The 27,933-nt window shown below is 44.4% G+C and overlaps 2 protein-coding genes across 22 annotated transcripts in view; one reads left to right on the top strand and one right to left on the bottom strand.

Moving 5' to 3' along the window:
• The window catches only part of Sh2b3 (SH2B adaptor protein 3), a 31,623-nt gene extending 24,212 nt beyond the window's left edge, over nt 1–7,411 (top strand). The window contains exons 3-8 of one of the 3 annotated variants that reach the window (XM_004843791.3): nt 1,736–1,837; nt 1,921–2,012; nt 2,101–2,195; nt 2,267–2,484; nt 2,568–2,736; nt 2,893–7,411. In XM_004843791.3, the coding sequence (XP_004843848.2) occupies nt 1,736–1,837; nt 1,921–2,012; nt 2,101–2,195; nt 2,267–2,484; nt 2,568–2,736; nt 2,893–3,188 (972 nt within the window). In that variant the 3' untranslated portion in view covers nt 3,189–7,411. Of the gene's footprint in view, nt 1–1,735; nt 1,838–1,920; nt 2,013–2,100; nt 2,196–2,266; nt 2,485–2,567 lie in introns of all 3 variants that reach the window. The other 2 variants (XM_004843792.3, XM_087198405.1) reach the window with 2 other exon arrangements.
• Atxn2 (ataxin 2) overlaps nt 6,880–27,933 on the bottom strand; it is a 120,703-nt gene continuing 99,649 nt past the window's right edge. For 6 of the 19 annotated variants that reach the window (XM_087198371.1, XM_087198372.1, XM_087198373.1 and 3 more), the window contains 7 exons: nt 23,516–23,700; nt 23,085–23,217; nt 17,743–17,796; nt 11,819–11,964; nt 10,598–10,825; nt 8,325–8,493; nt 6,880–7,511 (listed from right to left, as the gene is read on the bottom strand). In XM_087198371.1, the coding sequence (XP_087054497.1) occupies nt 7,483–7,511; nt 8,325–8,493; nt 10,598–10,825; nt 11,819–11,964; nt 17,743–17,796; nt 23,085–23,217; nt 23,516–23,700 (944 nt within the window). In that variant the 3' untranslated portion in view covers nt 6,880–7,482. Of the gene's footprint in view, nt 8,494–10,597; nt 10,826–11,818; nt 11,965–17,742; nt 17,797–23,084; nt 23,218–23,515; nt 23,701–27,933 lie in introns of all 19 variants that reach the window. The other 13 variants (XM_087198378.1, XM_087198380.1, XM_087198382.1 and 10 more) reach the window with 4 other exon arrangements.

Genomic DNA, 27,933 nt, shown 5'->3' with positions numbered 1-27,933 from the left:
CTGCGTAGCTCAGGCTAGCCTAGAACTCACGACTCACACCGACCCTTGTGTCCTTATGGGTGTGCGCCCATCATGCCTGGGTAGGTTGGCTTTTTGACACCAACAAACTGGATCGAGTGTTTCCTGTTAATAGTGTTCATCTATCTGTCTAGGCAGCATCCATGAGCTGGGTCGGACAACCCAGGTATCCACAAGGGGCTGGCACTGTCTCAGCCTTTCCTGTATCTGCAGGACCTGCTCGTCAGCCCCATGTTACTGAAAGGAAACCATGGCAAGGCCACAAGGCAGTTGTTGGCAGAGCCAGGCCCCAGGTTGCACGAAGCCTCCCTGAGGGTGTGGGCCTGGCCAGACTGTGGGCTTTGAGACACAGGCTGCCAAGGGAGCGGTTGTGCCAGGGAGTGGAGGTCTCTTCTTGAGGCTTTGTGAGTCCCTCGCTGGCAGTCTGGCCTGCAGTGGCTGGGAAGAGGTGGCACAGAGGTGGGGGAAGGCGACTGTGAGAGGCTTGCTGTCCTCCCTTGGGACTGGGTCTTCAGTGCCAGGTCCCTGGCTGCTTGGTTGTGAATTAGATGCCCCTGACCCTACCTTTTCCCGTTTCCCAAGGAGCAGGGACAACTCGCCAGCCTGCTTCTTGGTGAGGGTTGTGTGCCACATCTGTCTAGCCACCACTTACTTGCACTGTGCCACCTCGGAGAAGTTGAGGTGCATCTCTCTGGCCAGAGCTCCCTCGCTGGCTTCTGGGGATTCCTGACACAGCCTCACTTCCTGCATCTTCCTGGGGGGCAGGCCCTCTCTTCACGAAGCCTCCACGCTGGAAGGGAAGCTCCATGAGGTCAGGGCAGAGCGGGTGCAGCCCTGGAAGGTGCCAGGGCACCGAGGTGGGTCCACACGGCCGGGGAAGCAGTGGGGCTCCAGCTTGTCACTGCTGTCCTCCACGCAGGGCTGGAGGCTCAAAGCCTGGGTGGGAGGGTGGGGGTCAGCAGCATTTGGGGCTCAGCTGGACAAACTCCTTCTGTCCGATGCCTCTAAAGGGACAAGACATGACAAGCCTAGAGCCAGGCACTGCTGTCTTCAGAAACACACAGGGTGCTCTGCCCAGCCTGCATGCCTCTGAGGGAGAGGAGCCCAGCCAGCTGCCTCTGGCCGTCTCCCACCGCCTCCCGGGCTTCTTCCCCCTGTGCAGCCACCTGGCATCAAATGGCTCTGGAGGAACAATCTCACGAACTTGGCAAGGGAGGAGAGGGGTGTGTGTGGTGCTGGTGGTGCTTCTGAGGCAACTCCCCCTTCACAGGAAGCTGGCTGCTCAGTTCTAGGGTGACCCTGAACCTTCTGCTTGAGCACAGGCTCCTACTGCACCAGCCCCAGCCCCAGCCCCAGCCCTTTAGGCCCAGGAAGGTGGCCTCCCACCTTGCAGGCAGCCCTGTGTGTGATCACCAGTGTGGGGCTGCGCTCATTAGCTGCAGGCATGCTACACTTTGCCCCTTTGTGTTTGGTGTGATGTGGCAGGTCACTGACTGGGTACAGACCCCTGTGTGTGGCCAGTGGCAGGCAGGCAAACTCGGTCAAAGATGGAATGTGGCCATGAATCAGCATAGGTCCTTAGGCTTCAGTGGTGGCCAGGACCCGAGGGGAAGGCGTGCTGGACCTGCCTCCAGGTCCCACCTGCTCAGCACCAACAGCACTCTGGGGAGTCTTGGGAACCATGGGAAGCCTGGAGCACCCCCTCTCCATTTCCTAGAGTTCAAAGCCCAAGCTGCAGGCAGCCTGCTCCAGCATCCAGGAGGTCCGGCGGTGCACGCGCCTGGAGATGCCTGACAACCTCTATACCTTCGTGCTGAAGGTGAGTGATGGCAAGACTCTGACACCTGAGGGTGGGGGCGACACTCCTCGGACTCACACAGCCATCCCCTTCCTACCTGCCAGGTAAAGGATAGGACAGACATCATCTTCGAGGTGGGAGATGAGCAGCAGCTGAACTCGTGGATGGCCGAGCTCTGGGAGTACACTGGCCAAGGGTGAGGCCTGCTCCGAGCTTCCCCATTTGGCTACCTGATCCCAACCCCCCAACCCCACCCTATCCTCAGACCGAGCTTCTGTCCACAGGCCAGAGAGCATGGACACTGAGATGCACCATCCCTCTGGCCCAGAGCTCAGCACATCCAGCTCGCCAGGGGGAAGCACAGACTCCCTGAACCACGGTGAGCTGGGGGGCCAGGCACCCTGGCTGTGTGGCACCCACATGGGGTCACCACCAACCTGTCTTCTCTAGCAGGTGCTTCTCCTGGGGGATTGCTAGACCCCACCTGCCAGAAAACAGATCACTTCCTGTCCTGCTACCCCTGGTTCCACGGCCCCATCTCCAGGGTGAAGGCAGCCCAGCTGGTGCAGCTGCAGGGCCCTGACGCCCACGGCCTGTTCCTGGTGCGGCAGAGCGAGTCCCGGCGCGGGGAGTACGTGCTCACCTTCAACTTCCAGGGGAGAGCTAAGGTATGGGCAGGGCGGTGGGGCTGCGCTGCCACTCCCCTGGAGCTCGGCCCCCGGGGAAAGTGCACTACCTTCGCCTTCTGCAGCACCTGCGCCTGTCGCTGACCGAGCGGGGCCAGTGCCGAGTGCAGCACCTGCACTTCCCCTCAGTTGTGGACATGCTGCACCACTTCCAGTGCTCGCCCATCCCGCTCGAGTGCGGGGCTGCCTGCGACGTCCGGCTCTCCAGCTACGTGGTTGTCTCCCAGCCACCAGGTGTGACACCGAGGCCTTTTGCTAACAGGGGTGGCTGGCACAGGGAGCCACACGGAGGGTAAAAGCTTGCTGTGGACCAAACCACAGAGACGTGGTTTCGTGTCCGCCAGCACTTGTATTGAGACTGACGTGAGGTCTCTTGGTCACTTGTCCTAGGTTCCTGCAACACTGTCCCCTTCCCTTTCTCCCTCCCTCGCTGGGACTCAGAGCTGGGCCTTGCCCACCTCAGCTCTTCTGGCTGTCCTCAAGGGGTTGGCCCCGAGGGTCTCACAGGCCGCCCGTCACCCCCAGAGCAGATCTTCCACCTGGTGCCTTCGCCTGAGGAACTGGCCAGCAGCCTGCGGCACCTGGAGCCTGAGCCCAGCAGTCGAGCCCGGGACTCAGACTATGAAATGGACTCATCCTCCCGGAGTCACCTTCGGGCCATAGACAACCAGTACACACCCCTCTGACGGTGGGCCCAGCCCCCAGGACGAGCAAAGATGCAAACTTGTGAATGTAATGATCTTTCCTTCCTTCCAGAGAGAGATTCAAGGGACACTCAACTGCTCTTTCCAGTTGGACGTGACCCTTCTATTAGGCCTGTTAAAAGGCCTCCTGTAAGTCTCCCCTGTCCTTGGCTTTCTCCTTGTTGTTTACAGCAGTGGTTCCTGTCTGCAGATGCCACCAGCTCTTGCCCTGGGTCCCTAATCCCAGTCCCCATCACTCTCAGAAGAGGTGGACTGAGAGCCGGAGCTGGCAGTAGAAACTCACTCTCCCTTGCTGACACTGTCACAGCTGATGACAGACTTCCTGCTGGGGGGAGGGCTGTCATCAGGAAGCTCAGAACACTAAGCCCTGGACCCTCAGGTGGTTCCCACTGGAGCATCAGTCCCGTGGCAGGAGGCCACTCCTAATCCTGCTTCTCTCGGCTGCAGGACAAAAGCTCTCGCACAAGGGCAAGCTGAAGGTCAAAAATGATTTTAAACATTTTACCTCGGATTAGTTTTTTAAAGGATTCAGGTTTCAAGACTAAACCATTGCTTACTTCATTGCACTGTTTCAACTCGTACCCATGCCTGTTCTGCAGCCAGGGGTCGCTATGCAAACCCTGCCTGTCTTGTTCACGGTCCGAGCCACCACTGCGCCTGATGGCTTTGTCCACCCTTGGGACAGTCACCTGCTGCTGAGCGGCCACTGTCCTCCCTGAACACTGAGAAGTGAAATGTGTCACCTTTTCAGGGAAATTCAGGCAATTACTGAAATAGGAGGGTGGCAAGAACAGTTCTACCCTGGTGCCTTAATAAAAAACTGGACCCCAGTTTGCAGCAGCCTTATGGAGAATGCACGTCACCGGGGAGCGGAGCAGGAAGGGGCGGGTGGGCAAAAAGAGGAGGCAGCTCCTGGGCTCTTTCTAGGGAGCTCTTGTGTGTCCCCGGCTTATTAAGTTATCCTACAAGTGGGCTTTCAGCTCCTTTTTAAGCCAAATGGAAGCTAGGACTCTGGTGCCACAGCCCAGGAAAAAGCAAGAGCCCATGGTCTGGCCTCTCTCAGCACGCGTCTCTCCCCACAGGGCCTGAAGCCAAACCTCCATCTACTTGCCTTTCAAAATGATACAATTCATGGGGGCTGGCTCCTCCCAGAACTTTCCTGTTGGGGTACAGGGACAGGGGCGGGCAGTGACAGTAGTCAGCTCTTCCTGGGCGCCAACAGCCACCAGCATCATCATGGTGCTTCTAGGGGACCGGGAGCAGAGCAGAGCGAGCTTGCATTGCTCAGAAGTGAGCGTGAACCCGTAGCCTCAAACCACCAGCACTACCTGCCTTCTCAGGGCAGGGCTTGGTCTCTCCACTTACTGTCTTTATGCCAAGAGGTCAGGGTTCTGCTTCTACAACTTGCTGATCTTTAGAGGGCTCTAGGCCAGGTGTGGTGCCACAAACCTGTAATCCCAGCACTCGGGAGGCTGAGGCAGGAGGATTTCGTCTGAGCTACATAGTGAGTTCAAGGCCAGACTGAACTACCTAGCTGAGGAGACCCTGTCTCAAGAAACCAAGAGAAAAAATAGGGCTTTAGAGCCGCTTTCTGTGCCACTCCAAAGACACTCCAGTGTTCTTATGAACCATACAGCACACCCAACACTGGTCCAGGTTTGCGTCCAGGTCTGAGGGCACCTGTCTGTCTTCTACAAGCAGGTTTCTCTAGAATACAAATGTTAGTAAGTGTGGCCGGGCATGGTGGCGCTCACCTGTAACCCCCGCACTTGGGAGTATAGGCAAGAGGATCACCATGAGTTCAAGGTCAGCCTGGGCTACATAGTGTGACTGTCTCAAAAGAAAGAACCAAGTCAGTCAGCAATGCTCTGGATTGTTTTGAAAGACAAAAGTCACCAAGAAGGCAACCCTGATGAGTGAGCTGTCTGCTCTCTCCTGTCTGCATAGGAAGTGGTGGAGCGAGTTCCCTTGTTCCAGCCAGTTTAACCCTCTTCCAGCTCCGGCAGTGCCAGAGCTGTGCGGGCCCTGCACACACAGGGGCTCCAACTCAGTTCACTGTGACAGTGAATGCAAGTCACCTACCCGATGGCTTCCTAATATGTCTCATTCTGACAAACACCTAATGGCCCTGGGACTAAGTGACACTATGCCAATGCCTCTTCCTTCCCCTGGAGCAGGTGACCGCTGGACGCTCTCACTGTTGCGCCTGGCCCACCTTGGGCGCAGCACATCCCACGCCCCTCCCACCAGGCCTGATGTGAGCACCACTGGCAGCTGAGGCCAAGCCAGCAGCTTCCACCAGAGCAAGGGTGAGCGCCAGCCTGGACGGTGAAGCAGCGTCAGGGTCCCTCCTGCTCACAAGTCACAGCTCCCAGCACCATCACTTCCTTCTCGCCTGACTACTGAACTTCACCAACTAACAGTCACCAGCACCAAAGAATTAAGTCAACTAACCTGCCTTGAATTTTAGACCAGCAATCCAAATGGCTTTATCTGGTATAAATCTTCTGCCTTTGATCACTTCTGGACCGTGTAGGAAAAAGGAATAGCAGTCATTAAAATCCTGGGCCAGAGAACACTATTTGTACCTAACAAGTTTCTTAACCTTACTCAAGGCCTTAAACTTTTCCCTGAGGGCTGCCTGAGATTCCTTCCTGCTTTTTATTCAGGGCCATCTTGCAGAAGATGTGTCCGCACTAACACCTTGACAGTAGATCACCCACTGTCTCTTAACAAGGACACACCTGATGTCCAGGGGCTGAAGGATCAGCACAGTGTGGTAACGCAATAGAAGATTCATCTTGTATCACTTTAGGCAGAAAGTATTTGGCAAATTCTTATGTATTGTTTATGTACTGTATAAGTAACTTATTATTGAATAATGCAAATTTTGCTATAATGTACAAATGGCTATATGTGAATTAAAATAAGTTTTCAGAATCTTGATTTGTTGCCACCAATGTATGAAGGCTGTATAAGCCCATGTTCTCTCCTTACCCTGCTTAACTACTTGTTTTTCCTCTGTCTTCAGACTGGGGGTATTAAATACTTAGGAGTCTGTATGTATTAGTAAACTGCTTCATATATCTGTATCTTATCTTTCAGCCTTACTATGGTCTGGATCTCTCTGTGTCTCTGTGTCAGGCTGGCCTGGAACTCACAATCCTCCTGCCTCAGCCTCCCCAGTGAAGGGATTACAGCCCTCTGGATTTTTAAATTGCAGTTTTTTTGGTACCGGGGAGCGAACTTGGGACCTTGTGCTTGCGAGGCAGGTGGCGGAACAACTGAGCTAAATCCCCGGCCCCTAAATTGCAGTTTTTAATAAAATAAAGTATCTCCTGCCCCTACTGGTAAAATAGCTGAATTTGGACAACTGCAGATCTACAGCAAGTGCTTGTGTTCTGAAGACAGGAAATGGGAGCTTACAGAATCCATGCTGTGTGGGCACTGCCCTTCAGCGCTGCCCAGTGGTGGCCAGCCTTCCTCCTCCTGATGTCGACCACTAATCCAGCAAGGAATAGCACAGTCTTGTCTTTCTCTAGAGACAGCTTGGGCCAGAACTAAAGGTGAAGAAGAAAGATCATTTGACAACTACCGTACAGAAGCAGCATACATAGCCCACCTGCCGTACAGCCTCCTACAGCACAGGCAGCTTACACAAACACACATTAACTTATCAGTTTTTAAAACTTTTTTTATTTTTTAATTTTTTTAAAGTTTTTATTTTATATTATCTACAAAGTAAAAGTTTTTTCCCTTAACTTAAAAGTTGAACCACTGTAGACAGTGATCACCTCATCAAACCTGATTTATAAATAATGATCCATCAGTTTGACGGTAAGAATTTACTGAACCTTTGTCAAGTTTAGTAAAAGGGTGTTCTAAGTCTTGATTTTTTTTCTTTTTTTTTTTTTTAGCGGTAATAGCAGCAAGAATCACTCTTGTTACTTCTTTTGCTAGCTGATGTGTTCATGACTTTCAAGGACCATTAAAAAATAAATAACTTCCAGTTTCGGCAAGCAGAGCTGGGGTACCTGCGGGACTTTGAAACAGCACATGGAATTATGGAACAGCCCACAAGGCCCTAAATGCCTCTACTCGGTCCAGATATCTTCCACTGCAAGTGAACTGTTAGCATTCCTACTGAATGTTACAAGAAATCAACGTATATTTTTAAAAAACAAAATAAATGAAATTCTAGTTTTCTGTGCTTCCAGTTGGTAGAAGCAGTAGAAGGGAGGAGGGAATTTGGCCTTTCGGTTCCTCCAGGGCAGCCTTACAACTGCTGTTGGTGGTGGGCTTGTACTGTAAAAAAGAAAAGTGCACATTTAAACAGAACACTGGCAATACTGCACATTAGCCTAGTGTCTCTGTAGCACAGACTGCGGACTACCCTTGTGCTAGCTGAACAAGACTTGAAATTCAATTCATTTCCTCCCTCCCATCTGCACCAAGGTGGAGAAGGATGGGGAGGTGGGAGGGTAGAAACAAACCAGTCAGACGTAGAACTTGTTCAGATAAAACTCCCACAAGACTTGTTGATCCGGGGGAGGAGAAAAGGCCCTAACATACCCCCTCCCCAAATAGTAGCCGAGCACCAGCATTGCTCTCAGAGCCACAGGTGAGACTGCAGTACCGCCATGCAGCCATCCAGTACTGGAGCACCATCAGGGCGTAGGCTGGGGCTGACACTACACTCAAACCAGTCCACACACAGCACTTGCTCATCAGTACCTTCTCCAAGCTACAATCGAACTGCCATGGCCATAACCCCCCGCGTGTCAGCCTGTGGGGACTCAGGAAGGAACACACTGCCCTGCCCAGCCTGTCATAACAAGGAAGGCCAACTGAGCCCTAGGCATGCACCAGCGACCCGAATGCGGCGGCTGCTGCTGCTCATCAAGCCACATCCTGCATACCATCAGAACACACACAGACCGGCTCCCAGAAGCCTCAGGCCCTGACACTGACTGATCATCGAAGTCCCTCCTGGGCACTCCTGGATGGGTCTTGCTATTCTCGAGCGCGGGGCTTGCAGTGTTGGCCCTGCCTGCCATTCGACCTGTGCGAGCAGAATGCTTGGGGTGCCCCGGCGGCCCCTGCACACACACGCCTCACCTGAAGGGTGCGTCATATAGGGGAAATGCGCTGTTGTCGAGACTGGAATGGGCTGTAGTGCACTTTGAGCGAGGGCGGCCTGGGGACCGCCGGGTGGCTGTGTCGTCATTAGCATCATTGGCGCATGGGCAGTTGGATGAGAAGGAACCATTCCTGACTGTACATGAGCCTGAAACAGAGAGCTCTTTTACGCATACAGGCAACATCTCCAGCTTAAACAACAAATTAACTGTTCCTTTCGCTAGCCTGGGACCCTCAGAAAGGGCAAGGCTGGGCCTCGGGCCCCTCTTTTTTCTCTGGGGACATTCCCTGGTTCACCTTTTTGGTGGCTGCTGCAGGGCTGGGGGGCAGCCACCAAGTGAGCCTGGGTAAACATTAGGGCTACAATGTTCTAGTCGCCACCACTGCTCATCATTGAGTTCTGCATTCTGGGCAAGGTCTCAGAAAGGGCAGCCCTGATCCTGACCAGCTTTCTCAACTAGGACAAGACACAATGGTGCTTCAGAATATGGGGCTACCCTGTTGGGCCTGAAGATGTTTGACAGAGACAACCCTTTCCAATAGGAAAGCAGATCACTACAGGATAAGCAGGAACCGTCGGATGCCACTGTCCGGGGGTCATGTCTCCTTGCTTCTACTCCCCTTGCTGAGGCCTGCTCACCAGGCAGAAAGGCAAAGAAACTCAGGTTCCCTTCTTTCTCTGAAAGGTTCACTACTGCAGCAGGGATGAGGAGGCCGAAGGTGACAACTCCAGTGAGATGGGAAGAACAGTCTCAAATTATCTGACCAGCCCAGTTGTCCCTACACCAAGTGACAGCAAGTTCAAGTAGGAAAGGAGATTTTAGCCCAGACAGCAAGACCCCAGCTCAGCAAGGGGTTGGCAGGGCTAAGAAAAGCCCTCGTTTCCTGCCTCCCATACTGTGTGCTGTTCTAAGACCGTGAACTTTGAATGAAACACTCTTTTTACTCTCACATAATCAAATGGCATATGTGGACTTCTCTGTAAAAGCCTTTCTGCACAAAAACACAAGTGAGGTTTTTAGGAGGTTTTCAACTTATATTTAAGTTCACATACCTACTTAGCCACCAGCCTCGGTTAGACACCTGCAGGACCCCAGCTCTCATGAAGCTGATTCCATCAAAGCACGCTGACCCACACTGACCACACCGGCCCCCTCCCTGCTACAGAGCCACTGTAGCATACTGGACTACATACAGCACCTGACCTCCACAGGGTATAGATTCCAAACGTGCCAGCAACTGTGGACCTCCAGTAACAAGGTAGCCTAAGACAGAGCTCCAACTGAATCGAATCTCTGGCCCACACCTTGCCAGAGCCTCACGGGCGCACTACTTGACAGGAAATGGAGGTGAGTGAGGTGGGTCTTGCTTAGACCCACTTGAGAGCTCTGGTATGAAAGTAGCAGAGACAGCTAATACAGCCAGTTCACCCTGAACAGATAGCTCCGCGGATGGCCTTGAGACAGCACCAGAGCCCAACTCAGTGCCATTTTCCTCAGGACAAGCCAACGCCCCTGGCCTGCATAGGACCTCCATCAGCAGCTGAGGCAGACAGCACCACACCTTTCCACCTTCACAGGCTCACCGTGGAGGATCTCCAGAGATCTCCAGGGCCGCACCTTAAGAACAGGACACCTGGGTGTGTCCAGCTTCTAGCTACACTGGATCAAATACAAGGCCCGGCCCTCCAAGAACCACAACACATGACTAAAGCAGATGGGGGATGACCAGGGAAAACAGCTGGACAGACTGCCCTGGTACTCATGGGACTGACATTCAGGCTGCCAGGCCTGGTGCAGTCATCTCAGGGAGCGGAGACTGATGGCCTCTATCCCTGCCAGGCTTCCGTGTACATGTGGAGGGGATATCTATATATATAGAGATATATATATAGATATCTAGATATCTATATATATATATATATATATGGTGACATATATATAGGAAGAAAACTATAGACGGAGCAAAGCAGACACAAAAAGGAAAGGACTGGGGTGCATTCCAGAGTCAAAGATGTTTTTAAGGTCTCAGCTGGAAAACGTTAAAGGACTGACTGATAAGCAACTTCACTGATCCCCTTACAAAACCACACCAACATTTACTGAGGGCCAGATCACAGGTGTACTGAGCGGGGAAGGGAGACAGGCAATGGCATCACACATGGGGGTCCTGGCCTGGAGAGCGGCTGGCTCTTCGCTGCTTATGACAACCATCACGTCCTACTCACTAGAGTAGGTGGCTACCCTGATTACCTGAGGTACATGGGCCATGTGGGGCGGGTTGGTATATGCTGGCTGGACATGAGAAGGATGAATTGTGAAGACGGTCTGTTGTGCTGCTGGGAAACTATTCTGTGGCGACTGCGTATTGGAGGCAGGTGTCATGGAAGGTGGGGTTGGCGCAAGCCCCGCGTGGTAAATGGCTGACTGCTGCTGTGGACTGGCCAGATGGAGAGCCTGGGCGGCCTGGTGCTGATGGTGCTGCAAAGCATCGGGAAGATTTGAGAGAGAGACTTCTTTTATAAGTTCCCATCCAAGCAGAGATAAAACAAGACCATGGACCCAGGGAATTGACAAATGTCCAAAAAACAAACATAAAAACCCTAACTGCTTCCTGAACCAACATGACTACAGACGTTATTAAAAAACAAACAAAACCCTCATTACATAAACTTTAGGAATGAAATGTTTTTTGGGGGGTACTGGAGATCGAACTCAGAACCTTGTGCTTACAAGGCAGGCGTGGCACCACTGAGCTAAATCCCTGGCAAGAATGAAATTTTTTTTTTGGTACCGGGGATTGAACTCAGGTCCTTGCATTTGCGCAGCAGGCGGAGAAACCACTGAGCTAAATCCCCAGCCAAGAATGAAATTTTTTTTTTTTTTTTGGCAAGAATGAAATTTTTAAAGTCCCAAGCAAGTAAGAATTTGCTTCATCTTAAATCATGAATTTTACATTAAATTTGGTTTTTTCAGCCAGGCACGGTGGTGCATGCCTATAATCCCAGCACTCAGAGAAGCTGAGGCAGGAGGAGAATCCTAACTTCAAGGCCAGTTTTGGTAATTCAGTGACACAGCAAGATAAAAAGGGCTGGGGATAAAGCTGGGTGGCTACTGGGCCCCAGTAGCACCCCTCCAGAGCTTTCAATTAATAGGTTTCCCGAGCTTATCCAATCCCCTCATTATCAATTATGGATCTTTTTAAAACATTTTATTTGTTGCAGTACTAAGGACTGAGCTCATGGACACTCTGCCACTGACCTACATCCTTAGCCCTTTTTATGTTGAGACAGGGTCTTGCTAAGTTGCCTGGGCTGGTCTCAAACTTGTGATCTTCCTGCTTCAGACTTCTGAGTAGCTGGGATTACAGGTGTGGAGCACCACACCCAGCCTTACTGTGATTTTTAAAAACCTCTACTCCTACCCTAGAGCAGCACAGCTGTGTGGGGTGCCTGGCACTGAGCTCCTCCTTACCTGAACAGGACTGGGTGCAGGATGACTTCCACCATGCTGGCTCTGCTGCTGTCCAGTGGGGGTGGCTGAAGGCTGAGGATGTGGAGTATGTGGGTGCAGGGTTGCATTAGGGTGTGCGTACTGCTGCGCGAGGGAGCCCGTGGAAACTGAAGTAAAAGGAAAAGCAGCGTGTACAACTGACATGTGGAGGACCAGCATCGCTCCTCTACCCCTCAGCAGCTGGGCTTTCTTGAAGGCTGCAATCTCGGACACATGCCACTACCAACCTCTGTAACTATTTACACCATCATGGTCGTAAATGTAATGTTACTGCCTAACAATCAGACTAGCATTTGATTTGTATAATACAGCTCTATGTGTTACATTAAAATCTAGTTTGAATTTACTCCTGGACACTAGTCAGAAACAGTTCAAACAATGGCACTCCTGTGCACAAAGGTGCACTTTCTTCTCCATGCCCAGCAGCCCTGTCCTCCCTCCCCAAGGCCATTCCCTGGCTAGCCTCACCATGCTACTGCCCTGGAGAGGGCACACTGTCCCAGGGGCACGCTCTGGCCTGGAGCTGAGAGAGGGACTGTGTCAGGAACATGACACGGTCAGGGCTCTCACCGAGGGCCAAATGACCATCATCTCTGTAATCACAGAAGCCACTCTGCCATGTAGTTTGTTCCCTGGGGTCCTAATAAAGATTTCTCACCTTTGTTTTTTAAAAAATGTAGAAGCTGAAATTGCCTAAATTATGTACGAAAATGAACTCACCTCAAAGAACTTCAACCCCTTTAAAAGAAACTTCAAAGGAAGTATGACGGGCCCATTTAAGATAAAATGTGATCATTAAAGATAGGAACCCAGAGCCAATTCTTTACTCTCAGCCTGGGTCATACAGGTACACAGTCATTTGTCCACATCTTCCTCAAACAGCAATTAGAGAATCAATGAGGGGGTCCCGCTGCTCAGTGACTCTAGAGAGCACATGGCAACATATTTAACCTCGCAGTGGCGGTGAGCAGACAATAGAGCGCTCCAACAGAGCCACAGCTCCAACAGCGATTCTCAGCTCTCTTTCAAGAAATGAATCCTGCAATCCTTTAGAAGCTAAGCCCACACACAGGAATGATACCCAAAGTGGTTCCTCACGCACTTCACATAATGCGTTAGCAAACACAGACAGGTGAGAAGCAAGCACACATAGGACCAGGCATCCACAGCTGCCGAGGCACCATCATGGATGACTGCTATGGCCCACAGCGATGGGATGCGGGGGTTAGGTGCACAAAGCAGTCCTGCAATGCCTGATGCTGCAGGGCTGAGAGCCACCACAGCTCCAGCCCAACATTTTATCTCAGCTCCAAATGTATCGCTTAGAAGAGGGAAGGACAAGGCAAAGTGTCAGTGCTAGGATCACCTGTGCATCCACTGCCAACCCCACAGCTGGCATTTCTATTCTTTACTGGGCATTTAGAACAAGGAAGTTCTGTCTGCACACTAGAAAAGATTTCCGGACTGTCAGAGTAACACACATTGGAACATTTTAAGAAAACTGTAGCAACCTATCTCTGAACCTTTTTAAGAGTCACAACTGTCTGTGCTAACTGCCCTCCTGAGCATCACGCAGTCTCATGCGTCTGTGAAGTGGCCTCTTCTCCTTCACACTTATTCCGCTTACCTTTAGTTCCCCCAAATTGTTTGGACACTGACTTGGTCTAAAAGACTTGACATAAATTTTGAATCTGACTTTATCATTCTTGTAAAAATCCTAATACATTTTAAAATTAAAAAATTTTTATTCTGGGGAAATTTGGCTACTAGATTGGACAGCAGAGTTTCATAGCATATTTCCATTATCACAAAAAGTTCTGCTGGATAGTGATGTCTAATTATTTATAGTTACGTTTAAACTGCTAACATTAAAATTACACCCACTAGTTTGTCTGTTTTTTAAGACAGAGTTTCACAGTATAGTTCAGGCTGGCCTAGAACTCACAGTGATCCTCCTGCCCCAGCCTCCCAAGGGCTAGGATTACAGATGTGCAGTACCATGCCTGGGTCCTTAGCTTCTTAAATGTTTCATTTGTATCAATACTAAATCTGTCTGAAGGAAAGCAACTCCAAAATTCCATTTGTGGGTTTTCATAAAGTATAGAATTTCAAATATTTAAATGTTTAAACTATAGTCAGGAAGTTTTGTACTGGAATTTTTTAAACTTCACTTTTCTTTCTAAGAAAGGTATTAAGAATATTACAAAGTAACAAATTTAAAAATAGGGCTAGAGACAGCTCAGTGATAAGAGTGCTTGCCTAGTATGCTTGTAGTCCTGGGTATAATCTCCAGCACTGCAAAACAATAAACTCAATCTGAGTGCTGTATTATTTTGTGCATAAATACACGGTCATTGCAGAAAATGATTGTGCCCATGAAGTCTCACAATTAAAGTATTCATCAATTGAAAAAAATGTAAGAATGCTCAAATTATGTGAAAGAAAATTAAAGACAGAATATTTTGCTATGAATTTTTAAACTTTTGTGTTGCTGGGGGCCTCACTTATGCTGAGACATGCTCTATCCCTTAGCTACACCCCTAGCTCATGTATTTCTTAGAGTTTATTTTTCTCTGGTACCGGGGATTGAACTCAGGCCCTTGTGCTTGCGAGGCAGGCACGGCACCACTGAGCTAAATCCCCAGCCCAGCTCATGTATTTCTTAGAGATAGGGTCTTACTAGATTGCCCAGGGTAGCCCCAAACCTTGGGGCTCAAACAATCCTCCTGCCTCAGCCTCCCAAGTAGCTGGGACTATATGCCCGGCACCACCACACCTGGCTTCTGCTACACATTTTTAAAAAAATGCATCTGTGATATAAGTTTATCAACGTTCTAAGACTACAGAGTGTTCTGAACTTTAGCTAATTTGCACACAACGCAAAAATACTGAAAGGAACCAAGCTTGACAAATGTACATGGGCTTTAAAATGAAGGGCAACCCACTTTTGGGTCCCCTCCTGTCTCTCAAGAGCTCTCTCTCTCTCTCAGTAATTTTTTCTACTCTGAAAAAAAAGGAAACAAACAAAAGAAACAAAACTCATCTTCTCCCTACCTAAATACCAGTAAACTACAAGGTATTAAAAAAAAAGAGAGAAAATAAGGAGATGTAATATATACATCATAAACTGCAAATAAAATTTTAAGGAGGCTTAGAAATATTTTTCTTCATATTCTAACATAAAATATCTTAAAGCAAGTACCACACCAAGGAACTCTTTTCTGCTTGAATAGAAAAATGAGTGGGGCCGGGGATTTAGCTTAGTGGTTTCGCTGCCTGCTGCGCAAGTGCAAAGTCCCGAGTTTGATCCCTGGTACCAAAAAAAAAAGAAAAATGAGTGGGGAAAATGTGAAACTTATACTTTAATTCAATATTTTGAACAAAAATATAGTTTGGTTCCTTGAAAGGGCAGTTAAAACTGATACAAAGGAGTAGGAAGAAATTAAAAGGACAACAAAAAAATATCTGAAAGAGAATAGAGACACAGAAAAAGAACCAAGACAAAATAAACAAGGAAGTACAGCAAAAACGTGGAAAGAGAAATGAGAGAACAGGGTTGTAGGTAAATTTATTTAACTGCTCCCCTCCCCCACCCCCAGAGTCTTGCTATGTAGTTCACCTATCCTTAAACTCACTACGTATCCCAGGGTAGCTCTGAACTCATGGCAATCCTCCTACTTTCAGCCTCCCTAGTCCTGGGATTACAGGTGTGGGGCACCATGCCCAGCCTTAACTGCTTGTTAAACCTGCTAATTTTAACTAAAGATTCAAGGGAGGTTAAAAATAAAGTGAGTTTTCTTTGAAATTCTGAGGTAGCTGCTTACCATTTAAACGTCTATAAAATTTAGCTAGCTTTCATGTAATCTTCTGAAATAGGTCAATATAATACAGTAGTAATGGCCAGGAGTGGTAGCCCAAGCCTATAGTTCCAGCACTTGGGAGGCTGAGGCAGGAGGATCACAGTGAGTTCAAGGGCAGCCTGAACGGCAAGGTGAGACCCCGTCTCAAAAAAAAAAAAAAAAAAAAAAAAATATTGCTCTGGGCCAGACTTGGTCCAGAAGCTTGCCACTCAACATGTTCCTTGGCGTAAATATTTAAAATTCTAAACATTACCATCAGTCAAATCCTTATAACAAATACATTCTAAAAATAGTTTCCTAAGCCATGACCTTAAGTGAAGAAACCTGTAACTTGGTTTTGCCATTTTGACCTTGGATGCACAAAGTAACAAGAGATCACCAGCACTGCAAAAGTTTAAAAATGAAACAAAACAAAATCTTTCAACTTTTAGTTCTGAAAAGTAGATGTGAACAAAAGCTGAAAACTCTGGAAGGAGAAAAAGGGCAACTTGATCAAACTATGACAAAATGGCTTAGAGAGAAAGTAAAGCAGCAAATTAAATTACAAATAGCAGCCCGTTAGTTTCTTTTAGCAGATACAGATATTCCCTCCAGGGGAAGCCGTGCTTAGGTGTGATGATTAGGGCCATTTAGCTACTTACCAGGAAAACGCTCCATAACTACTAACAGAGACAGTAAGATGGTGAGGACAACTACATTTGAGACCTCAAACTGCACACATCATAAAGTTAACCACTGACACTGTCTTTTACACACTATAGTCACAGACACACTTTCCTTTTAATAGTATATACATACAGCAAGACTCCTTTTTAAAGAGCATCTATTAAAGGATTAAATTATTTAAAATTTCCTAGCACCATGTAAATGAATACCTATTAACTTATTTTTGGATACCAAGTCATGGGACAATAAACAACAATTTAAGGTTAAAATGCTTCTAAATGCTAAATCTAGCATTTAGTAGAGCCAGATGATGAATCATTTGAAGAGTTTCCAAAATTTATTACCTGACAGAAGAATGTTAATCCTTAATATCTTCTAGAATACAGTATCTCACACAAAGTGACACATATAAAACTGCATAACTCTGTAATGGATTTTTACTAATTAGCACCCTCCCTATCCAAATGCCCAAGTCCATGACCTGCTTTATTTTAAGAATTGCCCTATAAACAACCCATCTTACAAGTTCACTTCTCAAACAAAGCCTTGCCAAGACTTTCTCCATTTAGGAGCGACCAGTCCCTTTTCAATGTGTCCAGAAGAGCTGTGTGCTGCCAGAGGCAGTCTCTGGACGTAGTATTTTCCTGTTGAATGAAGCTCACATCCTGAATGTATCCGATATCTTAGTATTACAAACTTTTTTTTTCTGTAGTAATGGAGACTGAACACAGGGCCTCATCCAGGCTGGTTAAGTGTTCTCACACTGAACTACATCCCCAGGCCTTTGGTTTTATTTTGAGGAAGGGTGTCACTAAGCATTAAGACAGGCTGGCCTGGAACTCGTAATTCCCCTGCCTCATTCTCCCTAGTAGCTGAGATTTCAGCCACATGCGGCTTACTTTAAACCTTTAGTCAGACAAAGACTGAAAAGACAAGTGTTTCTCCCCTATCTCATCAACTCTACCTCTATTAAAAATCCTAGTGAGGACACAGATTTTTTTCTTTTACTAAGAAAACTAATGTGTCAAGTTCTACACATCTAACTTTATAGCTTGGTATAAAAATTATTAGCTATTCAGGAAAAGTTTCCCTGAATAAGGAAAGTATCAGGCATTTCCCAAATAGTTATGTGTTTGCTTGGTATGCAAAAATTAATTTCTGAAACAATTTTTTAACTCCAGCTTTCTTAAGCTGGGTCATATGTCCTTTTTCAAAACTGAATTATTTATAGATATACATTCTTTGAATGATTTTGTCTGGCACAAGGAAAATATTGTTCAACAAGTCTGCTCCCTTAACATGTATTCTTTAAAAAGTGTTTTACTGTACAATAAAATTAGTATAAAAAACCCAACTCACTGGCAAAGTAGAAAGAAGGGCTTGTCTCCTTGTTGTATGGTAATTTGGGACATGCTGAATTTGGGAAATAGAAAGGTAAATTAGCCTTGTGAAGTGTGCATTTTCCTAATTTTCTGGAAAGGTCAACATATTTAATAATCTTTTTGTATTCATGCATAATCCATTTTTATTTTATAAGAGATGACAAGCACTTTCAATACTGCTACAGAATTTAAAAAGGACTGAACCAGAAGACACTTTTCTTCTGTACTGAAGTGTCAAGTTCTGCAGGCTGATTTGCTTAAATGAAAGGAATAAATTCATTACCTGATAAAAAGACCGACATGACATTCCACTGAACAACATTGATATAAGTAATGTACCCAAATAAAGCAATATTTAGCAAATTCAAGTAACACATGATTTTGCAGAACAGAAATGTCCATTACAGGCATCTGGTAGCAGATCCAAAAGTTCTAATAATATAAACATGAGGGCTGGGGATTTAGCTCAGCAGCCCCGCCGTCTGCCTCACAAGCGCAAGGTTCTGAGTTCGATCCCTGGTACCAGGAAACAAACAAACAAAAACCAAACCAAAAAAACATGAGTATGCTATCTATAGAGGTGCTGCTGTGTATTTGTGTATGTGCCCCAGGAAGGACACATCCGACACTACCTGATGGCCGTCAGGTGTGTGTGTGGGGTGGCTAATGTTGCTTTGTATTTCTTTTTTGCTTATGGTATTTTTTTTAACTTATCTGCATCGAACTACTAAAAAACAAACCAAAAAAGGATTCTGGATCTAACTCTTCCAGATGACTCTAGTTAAAAAAAAAAAAAAGTTTTATAGGTACTGTTTCTGAAAGTTGAAATCATCACAAATTAGATGAATTAGCACACTAGATGCGAGGAACAGGAGGGTAGAGGAAATGATGAAAGTTAGGCTACAGTCAAAGGAGATGAGGTTTGTAGTAAATGTCCTTTCTAAACTGGTTATACAGATTACAAGCTCAACAATAATTTCAAATGTATGCATCTCTTATTCTGTCAATTTAAATGTTCTGTAACCTCTTATATAAAATTTTTTTTTAAAATCATTTTGCAGGGCCAGGGATTTAGCTCAGTGGTTTTGCTCCCTGCTGTGCAGGCGCAAGGACCCGAGTTCAATCCCGGTACCAAAAAAACAACAACAAAAAATCATTTTGCAGTCCTTTATATTTTCAAAGACTTTTGATTTGACGATAAGCATTATGACTGACAAAAAAGGTAACAAAGTTATCACCAACCTCTGGGTACATAGCCTTATTTTGCATTGAAAAGAATTTAAAAATCTACATAAGATGTAGCTTAAAAATAAAGTATTTGATTCTTTTGGGAATATAAAATATACATTGTTCAAGAGAAATGAATATAAAATTGGCGTTTCCATTCAACAGTTTTGTCTTATTTTTTTTGTCTTGTAAGAATGTACATAAAATCTTCTGTTTAAATTTGACATAGTAGGGCCGGGGATTTAGCTAGTGGTTTCGCTGCCCGCTGCGCAAGGGCAAGGACCTGAGTTTGATCCCCGGTACCAAACAAAACAAAACAAAAAAACAATAATTTGGCATAATAAAGCTTTAAAAGGTCTAATATAATTCAAATTAATTACTGACAAGTAATGAAGAATTTGTTTTAGCAGATTAAATTATGACTTATAATGGCATAGAACAAAATACAGTAAACCTTGGATTTCAAGTCCATGTTTTGAGAATGTCCTGCAAGACAAGCAAACATTTCTAATGAATTTAAACTTGATAAACAAGCGATGTCTTGCAATGCAAATAGTACGTGATGTCAAATGTCACAAGATCATAGGTGAGCCAGTGGTTTCCCCCCACCCCCGAGGGACTGAGGAGGTGTCTGCAGAGGGGGAGGAAAAACGGGTGGACGAATCACTCACTTCAAATGAGATTAGAGAGACATGTAAAATGTGGGAAAATGCAAAATTGTATAAAAAAGTACCAACCAAATAAGGCAGTAGCAGTACAAGCGATGAATCTGTTTAATGACAATGCAATGTCACATTTCTGCAAAATCCTCAAAAGGAGGCAAAAGCAAATGTTGTTGGATAGGTTCCTTGTTAAAACTGTGCAAAAAGAAAGATTCCATTGAGCCAACAGACAGCAGTGATTCTGTGAGAGTCAAAGCCGACTCATACAATAACGTTCCTCTCTTGCCTCTCTCTCTAGCCACAAAAGGTTTTCAAAGTAAGTGTGGGTTAATTTGTTTTTTCTTTATAATTTTATATTACAGTATTGTAATCATTTTATCTGAATATTTTTGAGGTGCAGAACAAATCATCTGTTTCCATTATTATTATTATTATTTTTTTTTTGGTACCAGGGATTGAACTCAGGTCCTTGTGCTTGTGGGGCAGGCGGTGGAACCACTGAGCTTAATTCCCGGCCCTCCATTATTTTTAATGGGGAAATTTGCTTTCATGTACAAGTGCTTTGGATTACAAGCCTGTTTCCGGAATGAATTATGCTCACAGAGCAAGGTTTTACTGTAACTCATGTCCTAGTGTACTTTTTAAGATCTGAAATACTCAAAAGATAATCTTGACCAACCAGCAATGATCGTACCAAGTCCACAGTTTTACCCCTCGTATGACCCCACAAAAGAGCAATTAAATACAACTTGTGTAAATTACAGAATAACTCTGATTTTGTTGATGAACTTTCTCCTGGCATGACAGAACTGGCTGATCAGTTCATTCCAATCAGCCCCCAAGTTACCACCAGTGTTTTCTTTGCCCCATTTCCTATTTGTTCACTCCTGAATGGACTTCAGGGTACCAGGCCAAATGCTTTTCAGATGAAAATGTTTAGGGATCACAGTTACAAAAATCACGAGTGCCTCAAATACAGCATTTACTATGCAGATTGTTTCAAACGAATGGCCCTTCACCCAGAGACAAAGCCACACAATTGGCAGTGAGCGTGCACACTGAGGAGCAGGATTCTGTGCAACATCACAGCACTACTACAGTGGCTCAAAAGCACAGTAAACAAATGGCTCTAGAAGCAATGGAGATTCAGCTCAAAAGCTTTCTTATTCCAAGGCGTGTGTCAGAAAAAAGGAAAAAAACATTTTTTCCCACTTGTTAAAAAATGTTGTATTCACCAGAAATATATTAACAATCATAATGAGCTTTTCACCGAAGCTTTCAGCAAACTGGAAACTGCTGAAATGTGTATCAGTGGCATGAAAGCCAGTGTGAGGACTCAACTCTGCCTTTTCACATATGTACTTGGTCCTGGTTAAGACAACTAACACAAGCTGAACGACAGACTGTAACTCAAATAATAAACCAAATCAGTCTCTGTCACTGTATTTTTTTTTTTTTTGTACCAGGGATCAAACTCGGGTCCTTGCACTTGTGAGGCAGGCAGCGGAACCACTGAGCTAAATCCTTAGCCTGTCACTGTATTTTTAAATCAAATTAGCAATGAGCTTCTTGAAAGAAATGTTTTCTAAAATATGGCAAATATACTTTTAAATTTAAAATGTCTAATTTATAATAAAAGGCTTTAAGATCAAACCTCAGCATTTTATAAAAGTAAATGCCTTTATTCTACATTAAAAAAAATTTTTTTTGGTTTTTTTTTTGATACAGGGTCTCATTAACTAGTTCAGGGTGGCCTTGAACTTTGCAGAGACCCTCTTGCCTCAGCCATCCCCAATGCTGGAATTACAGATGTGAGCTTCCATGCCCACTCTCCCACACAAGTTTTAAAAATGTAAAAAATACTACATTCTCAGTCATTCAAAAAGTTAAAAGAGGTTTTAAAAATAACCTCATGTAGCTGCATGTAATTATAATTTTTTTGTTTGTTTGTTTGTTTCTGTACCGGGGATCAACTCAGGACCTCACACTGGCGAGGCAGGCGGCAGAACCACTGAGCTAAATCCCTGGTCCTATAATTTCATTCTCATAGTAGTACCTTTTTTTTTTTTTTTTGGTACCAGAGATCAAACTCAGGACCTTGCACTTGCTAGTCAGGCAGTGGAACCACTGAGCTACATCCCTGGTCTTTTTTTGAGATAGGGTCTCACTATGCAGTTCAGGCTGGCCTTGAACTATGTAGCCCAGGCTGGCCTCAAACTTGGGGTGAGTCTCCTGCCTCAACCTTCCAAGTGCTGGGATTACAGGCGTGTGCCAACATACTTAATTAGTGGCACATTTTTAAATTGTATGAATAAACTTAAAAAAACCCCTGAAATACCAATGGGAAAACAAATGACAAAACAGCAATTCTTAGAAAAATTAAGAACAAAACTAACATCTTAAACTGGTAGTAATTAAGGGTGTATTTTGAAAAACATAGTATGAGGTTATCCTTTACTCCTGTAAGACATTTAAGTGGAAATTTCATTTTAAATTCTCAACACTGAAAAATGTATTATTTTAGAATTTTAGACAGATGCCAAGTTAATCTATACAAAATTCTCTGGCCACAAAAATCAAGATGAGTTTTTTTTTTTTTGGTACCGGGGATCAAACTAGGGACCTTGCACTTAGAAAGCAGGTGGCAGAACCACTGAGCTAAATCCTTGGCACAAGATGAGTTTAAAAAAATTATCCTTCTACAATAAATTAATTTTATGTAAAATACTTCTCATTTCCATTTTAGTTTTTTTTCTTTTGAGACAAAGTCTTGCTATGTAGTTCATGGTGGCCTTGAACTCACTACTGAGACCATGCTGACCTTGAACCCACAGCGATTCTCCTGCTTCAGTTTCTCAAGTGCTGGGACTACATGTGTGCATCACCATGCCTAGCCCATTGTTTATATTGATTACATATAAAGTGTGAATCATGTCTAAAACAGATCTATTCTCACACAATTCTGACTACTTACAATAAAGCATGATGCAGAAACACAGTAACATAATAGAAATAAAAAATATATAATGTCAATGACCCCAGAGCCAAGAGTGCAGCAGTATGTTTTCATGCTGGAGAACGCTGTTCAACTTCGATTCTGGTCAGCACTTTCCTGCGTCTTAGGTATGCTATACTGATGAGGAAGAGGAAGCTGTCTTTCACCAAAAAAGATGCTCTGCTGTTACATACATCATTATATTTTAGCCAGAGGGGCCAAGTAAAGACAGAAGAAGTACAGGTACAGAAGTAGAAATTATTTGCCAAGATTTACATAGCAAGTAAGAGGCAGAAATGGGTTCATCTTTTCCTTTAGATTCTTGACCCTCAATGTCATCAAAGGACAGGTTATTCTCAAAAGTATCTTTCAGAGCTCTAAAACAAATTAAGAATAGTCAGGCACACTGGAAAAGACAGACAAAGTGCTTCCTACCATACATTGCATGCGTCTGCTCATGAGCCCCGTACTGTGTTGCTGAAGAAGACACTAACGCAGGCTGGGCGTGTGCTGGCGGCGCCATCATTCTAGCATTACCCTGTATCACAGGACTGTAGACATGAGGGTGCTGTGTTCAAACAAAAAATAAAGGAAGAATATTAAAACATCATAAAGAGCCAAGCAGATTTTAGTAAGATTGTTAACTCTGGTTTTCAGAAACAACAGACAATTCTAAGACCTTGCTTGACGGCTTCCTTTGAAACTCTTACACTGATCAGTAACCCTGACGTATGTATTTAAAGGGCTCCAAGTCCTTAGTTATCTAATCCACCGTTAACACAAAGCAAAAAATGTAGAAGAAAATCCCTTGACTATATTAAAAGTTCTTAAATGGAATAAAAATTAGGAAGCCATCTGTGTCTTACCTGAGACTGATAATGTGGCATATGTTGAACTAGTGGCTGATTCGGGAACTGCTGAGGACTATAGGCCACATACTGAGTCGAGTACGCTGGCGGGGTGGCTACGATGGGCGGGCCTGCTGCTGAGGCTGGGTGCATCATGGTGCTCTGATGATGCTGGTCTTGCCGCTGCTGAGGCATATTTGGCACTGCAGGGGAAGAGAGAGACTTACTAACCTAAAATATCAGCTCCTTAGTAACACGTATGTTAACATACTATATACACTCACATGGTACAAGACTGCATAGTTTGACCCTCCTTGCTTGCCTCTCCAACACCATCTCATTTTATGACTATTTTATTTTGTCTTAGGTACTGGGGATTGAGCCCAGGGCCATCACACTGAGCTATATCCCCATGCCCTTTTTAAAATTTTGAGACAAGGTCTTGCTAAATTGCCTGGGCTGGACTTAACCCTGCCATCCTCCTGCCTCAGCCTCCCAGAGTGCTAGGATTATAGGCGTGCCCTACAATGCTATCTTATGCCACTCCTGCCATCACTTCAGATACCATAGGGTATTTTCCTATCACACGTGCTTGTCTCATCCTCAAATACCAGTTCCCAACTCAAAGTCGGAGAGACTGTGACTCATCCTTCAGGTGTCAGCTTGAAAACCTGTTCTCAGGGAGAGCTTTTATGATGACCCTCAGACACCCACAGCACTATCAATAACTTCTGCTTCTCTCCACTTCTCAGATACCCCATTTACTTTTTATCTCTACCACAAGACCTTGGGGGTTGACAGACCTTTACTTTCTCATATATAAATTATGCCACTGCCAGGGACGAGGACTGGGTTCATTGAGAGAGAAAAAAAGGCATGACAAGAGCCTAACAGATCCAACACCAAATAATGAATCTTCAACATCTCCCTCCTTCTCAAACCCAGTATCACACAGCACCAGGCAGCAACTGGCAGGTTTGTAAATGACAGCTGTTCTGTTTTTTTTTTTGGTAGCGGGGATGGAACTCAGGTCCTTGCGCTTGTGCAGCAGGGGGAGAAACCACTGAGCTAAATCCCCGCCCATGTAAATGACAGCTCTTTAAAAACCCCTTTATGACTTGCATTATTCCACACTTTTTCCTCTCCCTGTTAAAGCTCTAGTTAAAGACCTTAGCTACTAGCATATATTTGTTTGCCATTTCTACTTCATCTGAGAAATGCCTATTCATTTCAGATGCCCATTTCTGGATTGGGTCTTTAAATTTAGGGGGGGTCCTGATTTGATTTCTTTCTATGTTTTAAACAGTAGTCCTTTATCGGAGGAAAAGCTGGCAAAAATTTTTTTCCCACATGGTGGGTTATCTCTTCATTCTGTTGGTGATTTCTTTTGCTGCGCAAAAGCTTTTTAATGAGAGCCCAGTTGTTGATTTTTCATAATACTTCCTGTGCGATCAGCGTTTCGTTCATAAAGTCTTTGCCTACACCAATGTCTTCAAGAGTTCTATCTATTCTATCTTCCAGCAGATTTAGTGTTTCTGTTTTAATATTTAGGTCTTTGATACATTTTAATTTGAGTTTAGTACATGGTGACAGATATGGGTCTAGTTTTAATCTTCAGCATGTGGAAAGCCAGTTTTCCCACTTATTAAAGACGCTATCTTTCCTCCAGTGAAGGTAAATTTACCTTAATCGGGTTTTTTTGTTGTTGTTTTTGGTACTGGGGATGAACTCAGGACCTTGTGCTCGCGAGGCAGGCGGCAGCACCACTGAGCTAAATCTCCAGCCCCCTTATCTTAATCTTAATTTATAGTTTAGATGAAATATACTTTCATCCTTTCTTGTGTCAGTGGTTCTCCCCTTGAAAAGGACATCTGGCAATGTCTGGAGACATTGTCAGTTGTTACAACTGAGGGATGGGTGATGTAACCTCTAGGATCTACTGAATAGAGGCCAAGAATGATGCTAGACATTCTACAGTTTACAGGACATGCCACCACCTTATACAAAAGAGTATCAGTAACAAATGTAAATAGTGCATGGCTAAAAAGTTGGGCTTTAAGTTGATTTAAGTCCTTGACTTTGGCATGTTTTCAATATAACCTGCCCTAAAGATAACTCTGCAGTTTACAGCAAGAGGACAAGGAGATGGTTTTATGCAAAGATCTAATTATCATGGAGAAAAAATATGCCTTATACAATCCATGGCTACATTTTAGAACCATGCCTTTTGACTGTTACCTGAAAAATACTAAAATACCTTTACTCAATATCTCAAATGATTAGAATTTAGTAAAATTAACAGGATATAAAATTGACATATAGATAGCATCAGCTTTCACATATAATACAATACTTCAAAAGTAACTACTTAGGAGGAAACAATGGCAGGGAAAAACATTGCATGAACACAGAAGAACATACTTGCAGTCTAATCTGAAGAAATGCACAACAACTTAAGGAGAAACTTTACATTTGATACAGATACTAAAAACAATAGCAATGATAACAAACACCACATCGGTCATCTTTGGAGGGGAAACCAAGTTATTACTCTGAAGATTGCCTATGAAAAGCAAAGAAGGGCCAGGGATTTAGCTCAGTGGCACCGTGTCTGCCTTGCAAGTGCAAGGTCCAAGAGTTTGATCTCTGGTACTGAAAAAAAAAAAAAGCAAAGAAGCTTTTTAGTTATCTTTCCTATACAAGTTATACCTCAGGGTAAATAAAGAGTTTGATGAAGTAAAGTTTTTATAGAAACATTCCAGCTAAGTGAAGGAAAGAGAATGTCACCATTTTGCATCCCCTAATGAAATACTGGATCTATATACTACTTTATGATCACCAATGGCAGCTGCTAAAAACTACCAGGAAAGAGCCATGGGAAATGTTAAAGACAAAGTACACCCACCATCAACTTAAAAAAATCCAATTCAGTCTCATCAAACCTCCATTATATAATAACCTGCTTACAAGGATTATAGGATACAGATGACTTTAAACACCACATAAGGATGCATTCAGCAAAACTTGTATGGTAGGAAAGAGTAAAGGACAAAAAAAGTTGGATTTAAATAAGATATGAATGGGGACAGCACTAAGGGAAAAACTGTAATTAAACTATGACTTATGAAAGAGAGAATAAAACAACTCCCAAAGATATACACTGATAGTACTTTTTTTTTAATCTTTATTTTCTGGTACCAGGGATCGAACTTGGTACCTTGCGCTTGTGAGGCAGGCGGCAGAACCACTGAGCTAAATCCCCGGCCCTACACTGAAATACTGATAGAAAAAATGATATGGTGTCCAAGATTTGTTTCAGAATAAACCAGTGAAGAGAGGGCATAAGAAACAAGGGTATGAATGAAGCATGACTGCTCAAAGTTATTAATGTCTTTAAAAACTTCATAATGAAAAGTTACTACAACATGAAACTAAAAAAAAAAAGACATGATAAATACAACTTATGAATTGTAAAAAATATATTTAATGGAGAAAAACAAAGACATTAGGAAATTATTTTTAATTTTTTGTCAATGGGATAATGGTATTGTAGATTTTTAATGATGTCATCTTTTAGAATTACAAAATTAAGCAATTTCCAGACAAAATGTTATGCCTGAGGTGTGCCCCCCCAAATAACCTGAGGACAGAGAGGAGCTATGAGTTTATGACAGGTAAAGGTGAGTGATAACTAGTTCTATCATACGTTTTTTTTGGAGACAAGAATCTTGCTGCGTAGTTCAGGCTGGTCTTAAACTCACTATGTATCCCAGGCTGGCCTTGAACTCGTGATCCTCCAGCCTCAGCCTCCTAACTTCTATTATACTATTTAAACTGCTAATTTGTATGTGCTTCAAATTTGTAAAAGAGAAGTTTTTAAAAGACAACTAATTTTTTTTAAGTAGAAATGCTAAGTATAAAGATTATATGAAAAATAAAAGTCAAGAAAACCTGAAAAATAAATAAATGATAAAATCCAGATATAGATCCAACTGCACATGAATAATCAGCATCTAATGAAATGGCCTTTGCATGTTTGTTCTTTGACTATAATGGAATTAAAAGTAAAAAGTAAACACATCTGGAAATATGAAAATATTTGGAAATTTAAAGCATACTTAAATCCACTGGTTAATGAAATTATAAGGTAAAAAATTTGCAACTGAATCAAAATATAACATCAGGTTTGTGGAATGTAAATAAGGCAATGTTTAGAAATTTGTAGCTTTAAATGGTTTCTTGCCAGGTGTGGTGGCACATGCCTGCAATCCCAGAACTTGAGAGGCTGAGGCAAGAGGATCCCCATTGAGTTCAAGGCCAGGCTGGGCTACATAGTGAGATCCTGTCTCAAAAACAAATCAAAACAAAACAAAAAGTGTGGATGCAGCTCACAGCACAGGTCCAGAGTTCAATCCCCAGTACCCACCCAGACAAAC

Source organism: Heterocephalus glaber, unplaced genomic scaffold (assembly GCF_053883595.1).
Source record: "Heterocephalus glaber isolate CG9 unplaced genomic scaffold, H.glaber_assembly_v1.0 deba00001687, whole genome shotgun sequence".
Lineage (NCBI taxonomy): Eukaryota > Metazoa > Chordata > Mammalia > Rodentia > Bathyergidae > Heterocephalus > Heterocephalus glaber.
Note: the sequence above shows the minus strand (reverse complement) of the source record. Positions and strands in the feature narration are given on the sequence as shown.